This window comes from Ursus arctos, unplaced genomic scaffold (assembly GCF_023065955.2).
Source record: "Ursus arctos isolate Adak ecotype North America unplaced genomic scaffold, UrsArc2.0 scaffold_12, whole genome shotgun sequence".
Lineage (NCBI taxonomy): Eukaryota > Metazoa > Chordata > Mammalia > Carnivora > Ursidae > Ursus > Ursus arctos.
In genome coordinates this window covers 61,802,208-61,816,342 of record NW_026622786.1, presented here as the reverse complement: position 1 = coordinate 61,816,342, position 14,135 = coordinate 61,802,208, and the positions used below count along the sequence as shown (strand labels likewise).

Here is a 14,135-nt window from a genome sequence, read left to right as displayed (position 1 = left end):
CGGGGCAAGTTCTTGCCTCTCTCTGAGTTTTCCCCCTCAGTCGTGTGGAAATAATAATAGGACCCGTCTCCAGGGCTTAGGATGAGAGTTAAAGTACTTTGAACGGCCCCTGGTATACGGGGAGGGCTCAGCACAGGTTAGCGTTCACAGCTTACGCTGACTGGTGGGGTTGAGATTATCAGCGCACATTGTCCACAGCGGGATGCCAAGGTCCAGAGAGGGACAGTTATGTATCAAAGGTCACACAGCCAGGAAGTGGCAATGCTAGGAGATGACCTGGGGACCCAGACGGGGGTCTTCCCTTGCCCCCATACACAACCTCCCACGGGATGTTGTGGCTCCTGCAGGAATAGTGTGTTCCTGAGCCTTGCACCCCGAGTGCCTAGGGTGGTGCTGTCCCCAGGGGACTCAGGATACAATTGCCTTTATTGAGTACCTGCTATGCTCTAGGCATCATGCAGAGAGCTGTGTGCTCTGTGCTGTTGGGCAAGCTTTCCCACCCTGAGACTCCGGTTCCCCATCGGTAAAACAGAGCAGTTAAACTAGATGGGCTCTGAGGCCCTGTCCGGGTGGGAAATCCTGGGAACCCAGGAATCCAGGTGCCCCTGACTTGCTCAGAGTTAGAGTGTGAGGCTAGACCCGCCCCCCCCCCCAAGCAGGGCCCCTGGGGCTGGGGAGTCGGAGGGGACTGTTCACCCTTCCTCACCCCCAGGGCCATGGTGCACTACTCCTGCCAGGAGCTCTGCCGCCTGCTCTACTTGCTCATCCCACTGCTGGAGCGAGGCGACGAGAAGCACAAGATCACTGCCACCGCCTTCTACGTGGAGGTACCGAGCGGGCCGCGGGCACTGGGCGAGGCTCCTCCCCGGCCTCCCGGAGCACGGGCCTCGGTTCACATTACCGGTCATTTCTCCTGTGCAAACAGTACTTAACCATGGAGGGTTTCCTGAGCATGATTGCTCTAGAATGTAAAGACCTCATAGGATCTCCCTTTGCTGCTCGTTTCTCCACCCCGTCACCCCGTTCTACTCTTTCCAGACTCCCTCCATGCCCAGGTAACCCCCAACACTTGCTGGGCACTGCTATGTGCCGAGCACCAGACCAGAGCTACAAGGTTGGAGGTACAAATATGAAATTGACTCTGCCCAGCCCTCAAGGAATTCTCAGTGTGGCAGGGAAGCCAGAGGATGCCCCAATTATAAAATGGGGTGCCATGGAGTGCCTTGTGCTCTGAGGGGGCAGTGTGGTGGGAGAACAGGAGACTTGAGGTGGTGGTGGTGGTGGGAGCATCAGGGAGGGCTTCCTGGAAGAAGTGACATCTAAGCTGAATTGAGTGTGCGCAGGGTACTAGGGGGTTCTGGGAGAGATGAATCGGGGGTTGGTTAGAGTCAGACAAAGAAGAGGAGACCCACCAGCAATAATAGCTAACATTTATTGAGCATTTTCTGTCTCCCCGGCACGTTCTTAGAGTTTTACCCATATTGATTCATTTAATCCTCATAATAATCCTATGATGCAGATGCCATTTCATCCCCCATTTTAGAGGAGGAAACTGAGGCACAGATTTAAGTTAATATTCCAAGACCTCACAGCTCGTGAAGTGGCAGACTCAGGATTCGAACCCAGACTCCTGGGTTCTCAAACCCACTCTCTCCCTCTCTGCCTCTCTCTGGTTTAGAAAAAATTGTGGTAAGATACACATAGCATCAAAGTTCACATTCTTGCCATGTTTAAGGGTATGTCCCAGTGGCATGAGGTACGCTCACACGGCCGTGCAGCCGTCAGCGCCGTCCGCAGAGCTGTTGATCTTCCTTCCCAAGTGCAGCCTCTGTCTCAAACTGAAACTGAATTCATGAAGTCCGGCCTCCCCGTTCGGCCTCCCCAGCCCCGGGCAACCAAGGTGCCGCTTAGTGGCTCTGAGCTTGCCATTGTAGGCTTCACGGGAGCCCAACCCCGCAGTATTTGTCCTTTTGTGTCTGGCTGATTTCACTCAACATTATGTCTTCAGGGTTCATGCGTGTTGTTAACAGGGCTCCGAATTTCATTCTTTTTAAAGGCTGAATCATATTCCCTCGTATGTATCTACCACACTTTGTTTATCCATTCATCTGTCGACGGACACTTGTAAAAGCCGCTCTCCTAACTGCCACTCTTGCTGTCTCTTGTGACCTGCTGGTTGTCATGCTGGGGGCAAGACCTCCATCATCAGGGGCTTCAGTGGGGTTCAGAGGTAGGAGGTTCACTTTCTGCTTGGAAAGTAGAAGGTTAAGGAAGGCTTCCTGGGGGAGGTGCCATCTGAACTGAGCCTTGACAGGTGAGTAAAGTTGGCCAGACAGACAGGAGGCAGCATGGCCCTCCAGGCATTTCCTGCATCTCTCCTGCCTCTCCAGCTGGACTGTGAGTCTGGGGAGGAGGGGCCGTGTCGTGTTTGCATTGCCTCCCCATTCGAGCCCTGAAAGCTCCCCAGGTAGGTGGATGGATGGGTGAGTGCCCAGATGAACACTTGGCCTGGTCCTGCAGGCACCAGTAGAATGTGGCAGCGCCAGGAGGACAAGCTGGGGGCATGCTTCAAGGTCACACAGCTCAAGGAGTCCAGAGAGAATCTGACTAAGTCTGTCTGTCTGGATCCTCATTCCTGGTCAGCCACTGCTCTCTAAGTCTGTGAGTGGCTACCACTTGTGGTTCTTAAGGGGATGGTGGCCATTGCACCTTGCCAGACCTCAGGGGTGCTCCCATGTCCACCACAAGGTCAGGGGCGCTAGGCTTAACCTTTCCTGAACATTCCCCTGAAACTCTGAGCTGTGGCCTTCCTCCCTGGAACAAGGATCCTCAGCCAGGTTCAGTCCTTCTCCCGCTCCCCAGAAGAGGTGGGCTGCTCTCCGTCAGAGCCAGGCCCACCACATTCACTGTGGCACCTTGACATAGCTCACATATACCACCCTGGCCTCCCCAGCCAACTAGGCTGTGATCGTCTATGTGTGAGCCTGCTGCTCCCAGCAGCAGGGGGACTCAAGGGAGCTGTGTGACCTTGGCAAGTCCCGGAACCTGCCTGTGCCTCACTTTCCTCATCTGCAATATGGGGATAATGAATTGCCCACCTCATAGGGTTTTTTTAAACGATTTATTTATTTTAGAGAGAGAGCCTGCAAGAGAGCACATGCGAGCAGGGGGATGGGCAGAGGGAGAGAGAGAGAGAGAGAATCTCCAGCAGACTCCCAACGGAGTTCGGAGCCCGACTCAGGGCTCAATCCCACAACCCTGAGATCATGACCGAGATGAAATCAGGAGCCGGATGCTTAATTGACTGAGCCACCCAGACGCCCTAAGGGTTTTGATGAGGATTAAATGAGTTCCTGTAAAGCTCTTAGGATAGTGCCTGCATCTAGGAAGTATTGAGTGGGAGTCAGCTGTATTGCTATTATTATTATTTATTATTATTATTATCATCATCATCAGTACTCTTCCCTGCATCTCTAGTGTGCAGCCCGGAACCCTGGGCGGAGCAGGCCTGAGTGTCAGTTGTGTGGATGGGCAGAGGGAGGGCGGTGGGTGGAGCCCTCCTCTACAACCTCCTCCCCCTCTGAGCCATGGCCCTGCCCCTCTCCCCAGCTCTCTCTCCTCACCATAGCGACTCAGGGTCTCAATAGTCACAGTAGCGGTAAGGCCAGAGAACAGATGGGAGAAGGTGTTTAGGAGGATGACCGGGCAGGAACTGAAGACTAGTTGGCTGCCGTGGGTGGGAGGGTGGTGGGCAGAGGAAGGAGATGGGGGTGATGCCTGGTTTAGGCTGGGAAACGGGGTGGGGGGGGGTGGTGCTAGACGCGGCGATGGGAACACAGGAGGAAGGGCAATTCTAAAGAGGAAAGGAACCAGATTTCATGTTGGACCTGAACTCTTGCACCAGAAGTGTTCCCTAAGCACATACTGTCCCCCAGAGCTCGTGTTAGGTAACAGGAGCCCTGCAGAAATGCTCAGCGTGTGTCCTCAGGGAAGCCCCAGGGCGATGCAGGAGGCAGAGGCCTAAGCAGCCAGGGGCATTCAGGTTTCCATGTTCGGGGCTTCCAGGGGCCCAGGGAAGGGGGCAGTCCACCCAGGGGAGCCCGGGGGGCATTGTCAAACACAGCTTCAAGGGGAGCTGAGTTTTAGATGGACCCATGCAAGGTGAGTCGGGGCTGGAGTGGAGGTGGGCGCCCAGGGCATCCTGCCAGCACAGAGAGGACAGAACAGCCTGGATCATTCCACAAAAAATGGACCACTTGGTTAGAAGCTGGTTGGTGGTAAGAATGTGGGCTCTAGGGTGGGCATGGAGTGAATGAGGCCCTAGAAGCAAGCTGGGCCCGATGGTGAAAGGCAGCTGGAGAGCGACCCGTTCCGCCTTGCCACGAGCTGCTGATGGACGTCGGGTGCAGATGTCTGGAAAACTGTTGCTTTTCCCAGTCGCACGCTCTGGACAGCAGCACAGACTAGAGATGGTGACTTGGGTGTTACATGCCTGGGGACAGCAGTTAAAATCCTGAGCAGAGGAGCTCATTGAGGACAACGGGCAGAGGGAAGCCAGGCGGAGAGGACAGAGTTCAGGGTCACCAACACTGACGGCTGGGCGAAGACAGGAGCGAGTGGCTGTCACTAACGAGACCAGTGCCGTCCAGTATGATAGCCACGAGCCGCATGGGGCCTGTGCCGCCCCTGAAATGTGTCTGTCTGAATTGAAATGTGTTGTAAGTTTAAAATTCACACCACATTTCAGACTTGGTTTGAAAAAATTTTTTACAGAGTGTAAAATATATCAATAATGTTTATATTGATCACATGTCAAAATGATACTACTTTGGTTATATTGGGTCAAATAAGAGGCATTAGTAACATTAATTTCACCTGTTTCTTTTTTTTGCTTTTTTAATGTGCCTACTAGAAAATTTAAACTTACTCACGTGGCTTGCTTTGGACAGCACTAACCCGATAGCCATCCTTCACGCCCCACATTCAGCCCCCGGTCAACCAGCGGGCACTACCAGTGCGCGGGGAGACGGGGCTGCCCCGCGCTTGGCTCAGGGAGTAATTGCCATTATCCCGCAGCTGCTGTGGCTGGAGCAGGTGCGGCGGATCCCGGAGGAGTACTCTCTGGGGCGGATGGCGGAGGGCCTGAGCCACCAGGACCCCGTCATGAAGGTGCTGTCCATCCGAGGCCTGGTCATCTTGGCCCGTAGGACGGAGAAGGTGAGCAGAGGGCAGAGGAGAGCCCGGCCCAGCCAGGCCCTGAGCTGGAGGAAGGAGGGAGCCTGGCCGTCACTGAGTCTCAGATGCTGGGATCCATTTCTGTCCGTGCCTCAGTTGCCCCATCTGTAAAGTGGATAGGCTTTAATCGTTCCCCGTACACTGTATAGTTTCTAATCCAGTTTTTTCACAATAACCCTGAAGGCAGTATGTGTAGGAGGGGTTGGGGATGGCAGTAATTATGCCTATTTTACAGAGTAGGACACGGAGGCCCAGATTGTTGGTGCGTCTGAATATTTTGAACAGTGCTTTGTTTTCCTCTGCCAGGCCCTGTTGCAGCTCATGGTATAGGGGACCAAGGGCCGGGGTGTAGGCTCAGAAAGCTCTCTAATGATGCAGTTCTCTACCTAGTGCCGACAAGGGGGGTGGCGACAAAGGGCCTTAGGTGTCCAGACCAGAAGGAGCCAGTGAGGTCAAAGAAGACTTTGGGGACAGCAAGAGCTCAAGTGAGGGCATTCCAGGCAGGTGGGATGGCATCCCCAAAGGCCTGGAGGGGGCACCTGCGCCACCAAGGTCATCTCAGTGAATCAGAGGCTAGGTCTCCCACCTGTGAGCCCCTACTGTCAGGTGGGAGCCCGCATCCCAAATGGTCCTGCCCCACAGACCGCCAAGGTGCAGGCCCTCCTGCCCTCTATGGTGAAGGGCCTGAAGAGCATGGATGGGCTGCTGGTGGTGGAGGCGGCCCACAACCTCAAGACCATCTTCAAGGGGCAGGACCGGAAGCTGGCGGACACCTCGGTCTATGTGGAGATGTTGCAGATCCTGCTGCCCCACTTCAGTGATGTAAGAGACCCCACGGTGGGGGGGGGGGGCTGGGGGAGGGGGGCTCTTTACTACTCTGCAGGCTGCAGCAGCTCCCGTGGCCCGCTGAGGCCGCGCAGAGCGGAGTCAGCCCAGGGGAAGGTGCACCTCGTTCCAACAGGCCTCTGTCTTTTTGCACCGAGAAAGATCCTTCTCTAATCGGTTCTCACGGAGAGAGCTCTTTGTCATCAAGTCTCCCCAGACCCTTGCCTCATCGCAGTTGGCCCACCGGGAGGGGGCACGTGTTTTGATTGGTTCCAGCAGAAGGGGGCATTTTCCCCCTTGGTGCTAAGACATCTTTTAGGTTAGCAGGCGGCCCTGGCTGGGGAGAGCGGGCAGAACTCCAGACCTAGGCTCCAGTGAGCGGGGCGCTGGCCCCGGATCGGCCCCATCAGGTGGCCTCCGCCCTGCACCATCTCTGTGCCCCGCTGGAATGAGGGGAAGGAAGGCCGCGTGCCTCCACGTGGGGCTCATAGGCCCAGGCGGCCTCTTGGAGGAGGGAGCACGCCTGAGCCTCCGGGTCTGCCCCAGCCTCGAGAGGACGTGCGCGCCTCCTGCATCAACCTGTATGGCAAGGTGGTCCAGAAGCTGCGGTCGCCCCGCACCCCAGCCGTGGAGCAGCAGCTGGTCAGCACCTTCGTGCCCCTGCTGCTGATCATGCAAGAGGGCAACGCCAAGGTGAGCCAGGTGAGTGTGTGTAGGCGGCGGGCCCTGCGGCCGGGCCTCCCTTTACGGAAACCGAGCCAGAATCACTAACGGTTTGTGATGGACAAGCCTGTGTTCCAAAGGCACCCACGTCAGAACTCCTCCTCAAAACTTCGCTTGTGCATTTCAAATAGGTGTTGATTTTTCCAGAATCCAGTTTCATGAAACCTTTTTTTTTGAATATTTTCTGGCTGTCCTGGAATTCCCCAGCTCTGGTATTGCCTTTCTGTTGGTCCCCAGAAATGTATAAAGACCCTGTTCCGCTGTTCTTGCCTCATGGCATGGGAATTGCCAAAAAGAGCTTACAGCCGGAAGTCCTGGGACAACCAGCAGCAGACGGTGACCAAAATATGCAAGTACCTGGTGAGTGCTTTCAAGACTACCGCGGTTCCCGACGAGTGTGCTGGAGGTGGGCAAAGCTTTCCCCTTTCCTCTTCCTTCTTTTTGCACAAGCATCCTGACCGGCAATTCCGCTACTACCCACACGTTCTCGGCTCCTGGACGTTCATTGGCATTTCTGGCTTCTCACTTCTGGTGCCCTCTCTGGTGGTTTGTGGGACACCTCCCCGCCCACCCACACGCACTTCAAGCTCAGCATGCCTCTTCTGAGTGGACGGCCTTCCCATTTCAATCTGCTCTGTCCCTCTAGATCCCCAAAGCAGAAACCTAGAATTATCCTAGACTCCCATGTCAGTCGCCTTCCACATTTGATCAATCTTAAATATTCTAAACATCTCTGCATCTGTTTTATTGCTCCCTGCCCCACAGTCTTTGCCCTTAGTTCAGGGGCTGTGGATCCAGCGACCCCCTGGCTCTCTCCGCCTTGAACCTCATCTCTTCCGATCCCATCCCCACTCGGGCACCAGAGCGGTCTGCTTCAAACACGAGTCTGTTTGTGTTACATCCCTGATTCAAGAGCTTCGTTGGTTCCCTTTTCTGCATGAGCAATTCCCAGGGTGTATTCTCTGTGACACCCATCCCACAGGAAATGCCCCATAGGGGAGAAAAGAGGTTCTAAGCAAATAAGTATGGGAAACACTGCCTCGCCATCTTCCTCTTGGGGGTTTGCAATACTTGCAGCTCACTAAAGGCTCTGAGATGGTCTGTGCTGAGATATTCCATGGTTATTAAATCCATGGTTTCCCAAATTTATTTAACCACCGAACCCCCTTTCTAGGTAACACTTGAGGGCATCCTGAGGTAGGAGCAGGCCCCCCACGTGCCATGGAATGCATCTGCGGGATGCAGCCTAGTCCCTCTGCACGCCATTTGGAAAGCTTTGCTATCTAGTCCCCTACCTCCCCTGCTGTCACAGGTGCCCCAGGACGCAGACTCAGAACCGGAGATTAGCAGGCAGGAGGTTTATTAGGGCACAGCCACCTGTGGAACGGAGGGCACGGACAGGAGGAGAGGTCAAGCTGCAGTGTTGTTTTGGGGGAGGTCTCAGCCACCACTGCAGTGAGATGCTCCACATGTGGGGCCAGGGGCCAGGTCTTTACACCCCCGTGTCCATTTGTTACTGGATGCCAGCCACTCTGGGAAGGGACGTGACCTTGGGCCGGCAATTCTCTTCCGCGGAGGAAGTCCCCAGTGTTGGGGGAGTAATCCTTCTCACCAAAGGGAGATCCGGGTGGGGCATGCCAGCACCCCCCACACCAATCTAATGAAAATATGCAGAGTAACAGATGGTTCCTAGGAGTAAGAGAAGGGCTGGACATCAGCCTTATTAGTAATGCTCAACACCTCTGCGATCCAGGGTCTAATATTACTGTCATTTCACAGAGGGGAAAAGAGGCCTAGAGGAGGCGTTTGGCCAGGGCACTAATTCAAATACCACCAGTGACCAGGGACCCAGTGGAGAATGATCCTGAGTGACATGGAAGTGGTAGGACCTGTGGCAAGCTGGAGAGCCAGGCCCTGTTGAAAGCCTGAGTGGGTGCTCTGCTCACGGTGCAGGCCACTCTTGCCAGCTCCTCTGCTTTCCCAAGAAAAGCTAGAGACCATTTTTATAAGACGTTAATTAGCGATCGATTTAGCTTGTTGAAAACACTGCTGGTCACTGCTCTGCCAGCTCCTCGTGGTTTGTGGGTGGCAGCCTGTGACCTCTACATTAGGCCCCTCTAGAGTCTCTGTTTTTGCTCTTCCAGCATCAACAGGTTTGCTCATATGAAGGTCAACTTCTAGCCTTAGCTTTAAGGAGGGGGAGGTGACCCATTCATCCAGCCAGCCAGCCAGCCAGCCAGCGCTTTCTGGGCATCACACCACACCAAGCTTTGTCCAGGATGCTGAGGACTCAGAGCTGAGTGAGCCAGCCCCTTTTCTTGAGGGAGCTCTGGATTGGTGGGGGAGATAGGTATAAATAATCACAGCACAGTGTCATAGGTGACATGACAAGAGTGGTGAGATCCGCTCTGTCTGAGAGTTGTGAAAGGCTTCAGGGAGGCGGTGGCTTCTGAGCTGAGCCCCAAGGAATGAGAGAGATTCATCAGACGGAGAAGACAGGGAAGGGCACTGCAATCAGGAGCAATCGCTTGTACCAGGCACAGATCCTGGGGGAGCCGGGCCACATCCTTGCACTGGAGCAGAGTGTGCACAGTAGGTAGAGACATTGGTGGAGACCGATGCTGAGGAGCACAGTCAGGAAGGCTTTGATACCGGGCCCTGAGTTGACTCCCTGACATGCAAACTGTCAACAGCAGTGTAATCGTATCAGATTCTTCTTCATCTCCCTCCGCAACCTCTTAGCAGAATGTCTGCCCCCTGGTTTCTACTTGATCAAACTCATCCTGAACACCATTGTCAGACTATTTTGCCTAAAACATTGCTTGGTCATTGCTCTTTCAAGAATGGATTCTGGCTTCCTATTATCTGATGTATAATTAAGCCTTATTCCTGTCTGGCTCTGAAAGACTTTTAAGACCTCTCTAACTCTCTAGTTTATTTGTCACTGCTCTATAACTTGAATTCTTCACCTTGATCAGAGCTGTCTCCTTATCTATCATGTTCTTGCATGACTTTTTATTTTAGAACTTCCCTTCGAGCTCCCGCAGGGCGTGGGCTGGAGGAGGATACACCTGAGGCAGGAAGACCATGGAAAGGGTTGTTGCAATCCGCTAAGAGAAGATGAGGCCTGGCCTCTGGGGGCCTCAGGCAGAGGCCAGGATGGGTGGCAGAGAAGTTCAGGAGGCAAGGGGCCAGGGCTTGGCTCCTGACAGGGTCACCATTCCTAGCTTTGGGAAGGGTGGCTGGGTAATTAGTCCCTCTGAGGGCCCAGCACTCTTGGGCTTTCTCTTTGTCCCAGGTGACTACCCACCAAGACAGCGCCTTCACATTCCTCAGCCAGAGCCTGGAGTATGCCAAGAATTCCCGGGCCTCCCTCCGGAAGTACTCAGCCATGTTCATAGGTAACCTGGCAGAACTAGTTTGGCTGCTGGGACTCTGCCTGCCCTCCATTTGGCTTCCTCCCCTTGGAAGGAAGCATCCAGTCCTTCTGGGTTCAAGGCTTGGCCAGCAGAGAGTCATGGTACAAATCAGAAAGGTCTTCCCTCCTCTAAGATCCCTGCTTGGGAAATGGGCCACAGGGTGGATCCAGCCTGGACTCCTTGTGCAGGTCTCAACCTTGGCAACTGTACCCAGTGGAACTTCTGCTTCCTGCTCCCCACCCCCAGTACAGCATGGGTCCAGGCCCAACGGGAGCCTACCATTGACTATGTCAGGAGGGGCCAAGCTGTGCAGTAGAAAGAGTGAAGTAGAATCTCAGCTCCATGATCCCCTTTCCGTGTGACCCCAACTGAGTCATTTACTGCCACTGAGCCTCAGTTTCCTCACCTGTAAAATGGGGATTAACTCCTGTTTCACAGATTAGATGAGAATATTTTTTAAAAATGTGAAGCCTGGCTAGTCAAGCTGCTCCCTCAACATCAGCTCACTCCACATTTCCCATAATCCCAACCTCTGCCTTTTTTGGGGAAAAAAACAACTAGATTCCCCTTACTCAGAATCCCCCACTCCAGCCCAGACCCTTCTGATGGCATGTGGGAATGTCTCCTCCCAGCTACCCGCCCCCCCTGCCCCATAACCACACACCTTTCACCAGGACCAAGAGACCCCTCTGCCCAGGAGCTTGGAGAGGATGACGTTCCCATCCCCCACTTTGAAAAGTGATGCTTCTTTTGGTTCCTTTCCCCAACTCACTTGTGGTTTTCATCGGTCCGGTCACCCATGCACCCATTCACTGGTTCGGTTAGCAAATGTTGCTTGATGTCGCACTCTGTGTCAGGCACCATGCCTAGTCTGGAGAAAGAGAGAACCCTTCCGGAGGTGATGAGGATGGTAGGGGTGGGGGTGGGGGTGTGCTGTTAACATGACCCAGGCAGGGACAGAGGAGCAATGGCCAGGACTGGGGGTCCCTCAGAATATGGGGGCCTGCTCAGAGGCAGCTTCTCACACGGAGTGACATTATTTCCTGGTTGCTTATTTCTCTAAATCTTCCTCCAAATTAATCACACCTACAAGTGTCAGTGTTTCACATTTGAGTGGGTTCTCTGGGTCGGAGGCCTGTGCTGGGGAAACCAAGCAGAGGAGAGGCTGCGTCCACCCCCACACAACGCCCCGCCCGGTGCAGGGATTTCTAACCTCTTGTGGGTTGGTGAAACCCTAAAGAAAGTTATGAACACTTTCGCTAGAAAAATGCATACATGCATACAGTTGTGCATGTGATATAAGAGCCTCGGAGACTGCCCTTCCCACCTCCCCACCTTGAGTGCATCTAAGCTTGAGACCTCGGGTCTGGTGGGAGAGATAAGTCACAGAGTAGATCACAGTATATGCAGATGAGGGAAACTCAGATGCTCTGAGAACCCAGAGAGCCTCCTAACCTACTCTGGGCGTAAAGTCAAGAAGGATTTCCTGGAGAAGTGATTATGTTAAGCTTAATAGTCAAGGATAAATAGGAATGAGCCAGGCAGAGAGAGAGAGAGGTGGGAAGGGCCTCACAACAGGAGGGAGGTCTGGCCTGGCCCCGTTCAAGGACCTGCAGGTGCTTTGGGAGCCAGGCATGCAGGCAGGGAGCAGGGACGGGCTGGACAGTGTGGCCGAGGAGCGGGAGTCTCAGGCCCTCCAGGACCCCCCAGCCACCTGCCTGGAATGTACGCGAGGCACTCAGCGTCCTTCCCGTGAATGCTGCTCAAATTCCCTGGAGAAGGGGGCAGCTGAGGCTGCACGTCCCCGAGTCTCCGATGAGGACACTAAGGGCCAGCCTGGGTAGGGGACCACCTCGGGCCACACTGGCAGAGTCAGCTGCAGCCCAGATCCTGTCCCTGCCCTGGTGCCATCCCTGCCCTCTGGACCTGCCACCTCTCCCAGGACCCCTCTTGGGGAATCTGTCCCAGGGTCAAAACGAAGTTCTCCTTTATGTCCTCATTCATGGGACTCAAGAAGGGCAGGAGAGCTTGTCTTAGGAGGTCTGGTCCGAGGGTGGGGGTCAGAGTCAGGAGGCGGATACACTCACCTCTTGGATTACACTCAAGGGTCCCTGGTCCCCTGCATGGAGAGCATAATGACAGAAGACCGTCTGAATAAAGTGAAAGCAGGTAAGTCATGCCCTGCATCTTTGAGATCTCAGGGGCCAGTGAGGGAATGCGTGGCCCACAGCGGGTGAACAGGAAACAGAAGGGATAGGTCCCAAAGCAATTGGCTTCAGCCCAGCCTAGCTGTGCTAGTCTTTATCCACGGTGAGTAGTGTTAAGGGGTCACCAAAACAGAGAATACACAGCCCCACCCTAGGGGAGTTTATAATCCAGGGAACCAGACTAGAAAATAAGCCTCAAACCATTTAGCGCAGGGCGAGTAGTTCAGACTTACTGGGGCAGATTAATTTTGTAACCGGGGAAACTGATGGGAGCCTGAGGCTGGGGCAGTCCCGGAAGGATTCCTGGAGGAGGCAGGTTTTGATTCAGGTTTCGAAAGGCAGGAATGGTTTGAAGAGCTGGGAGGAAGGTGAGATGAGGGGATGCTGTGCAGAATGCCTGAGTCAAGGCACAGAAGGGAGAAGGAAGGATGGGCTGTGAGACCTATGTGGGGACCCGGTCTTAACAGGTGGCCTTTCCCCTCCCCATCACCCAGCTCTGGAAAACCTAAGACACGACCCAGAAGCATCAGTGTGCATCTATGCGGCCCAGGCCCAGGACCACATCCTGGCCAGCTGCCGGCGGAACTCCTGGCAGCTGCCGCACGGGGACTCGTGGGTGTGCGACCCGGCCACCACGCACCGCTGGAGCCCCAGCTGCGAGAACCTGCCCACGTCCCACCAGCGGCGCTCCTGGATCATGCAGGCCCTGGGCTCCTGGAAGATGTCCTTGAAGCAGTGATATCCCTGAGCCTCCAGCCCTCCTCAGGGGTGGCCACGACCACAGCCATGCCCCCTATAAATGCCACGTGGCTTACCTCTCCCCGTGAGTGTTTCCTCATGGGACACGCCATGGCTCTGTGCCACGGATCTGCGAGATGAGCGCGGCTTTCACTGTTGCCTCGGTCAACATCGACAGACTCACAGGCTGTTTTGTCCACGTTTTATAGGTGGGGAAGCCAAGTCTCCGGGAGGTGAAGTGGCTTCCTTAAGGCCACAGAGCAAATCTCCTGCCTGCCTCAGTGTCCCCTCTCCCACAGGGAGGGTAGAAGAACAAAAGGGGATGATGATTGGGGTGGCTTTAAGGGAAGGAAAAGCAGAGACTCCCCCCCCCCCCCATGACATCAGCACATCCTGGAGCCCTGAGCTCTGAGTTCTACTCTTGGGTCTCTGCTCAGAGATTGACTGTCTCTTATTTGGGTCACATTCACTGAGCGCCTAACCCGGACCAGGCCTGCTCTGGGTGCTGGAGGAGAGCAAGATCAGTCCCAGGCCCAGTGACTCATACTCTGATGCAGCCGTTCTCAAGAGGGCTGGTTTTGACCTGCAGAGACTATTTCGCAATATCTGGAGACATTTTTGGTGGTTGGGTGGAGCCCAGCGACAGGGTTGAACGTCCTACAGTGCACAGGGCAGCCCCTACAGTGAAGAATTATCCATCCCAAATGGTCAGAAGGGCCCAGGTTGAGACACTTTGGTCTAATGGAAGTATCAGAGACATGGAATGACGCCAACAGCCCAGTGCTGTGATGAAGGGACTCACGGGAGCTGTGAAGTCCAAAGGATGTACATAGGCCAGCTGGGAGTTGGGGTGTCAGGGAAGGCTTCCCTGAGACAAGACACCCCACAAGGAGGCTTGGAAAGATGAACACAGGAGGGGCATATGCATATATGGAGGAAAGCGAGGCACTCGGGACCAAGGACCAACTGCGGATACGTAGATTCAGTG

The 14,135-nt window shown here is 54.6% G+C and overlaps 1 protein-coding gene across 1 annotated transcript in view; it reads left to right on the top strand.

The window, feature by feature from the left end:
- MROH7 (maestro heat like repeat family member 7) overlaps window positions 1-13,148 on the top strand; it is a 42,428-nt gene extending 29,280 nt beyond the window's left edge. The window contains exons 15-22 of the mRNA XM_026498016.4: window positions 713-827; window positions 5,077-5,217; window positions 5,878-6,057; window positions 6,607-6,762; window positions 7,021-7,143; window positions 10,082-10,184; window positions 12,309-12,371; window positions 12,904-13,148. Coding sequence (XP_026353801.3) covers window positions 713-827; window positions 5,077-5,217; window positions 5,878-6,057; window positions 6,607-6,762; window positions 7,021-7,143; window positions 10,082-10,184; window positions 12,309-12,371; window positions 12,904-13,148 — 1,126 coding nt within the window. The remainder of the gene's footprint in view (window positions 1-712; window positions 828-5,076; window positions 5,218-5,877; window positions 6,058-6,606; window positions 6,763-7,020; window positions 7,144-10,081; window positions 10,185-12,308; window positions 12,372-12,903) is intronic.
- Window positions 13,149-14,135: the final 987 nt, after the last annotated feature.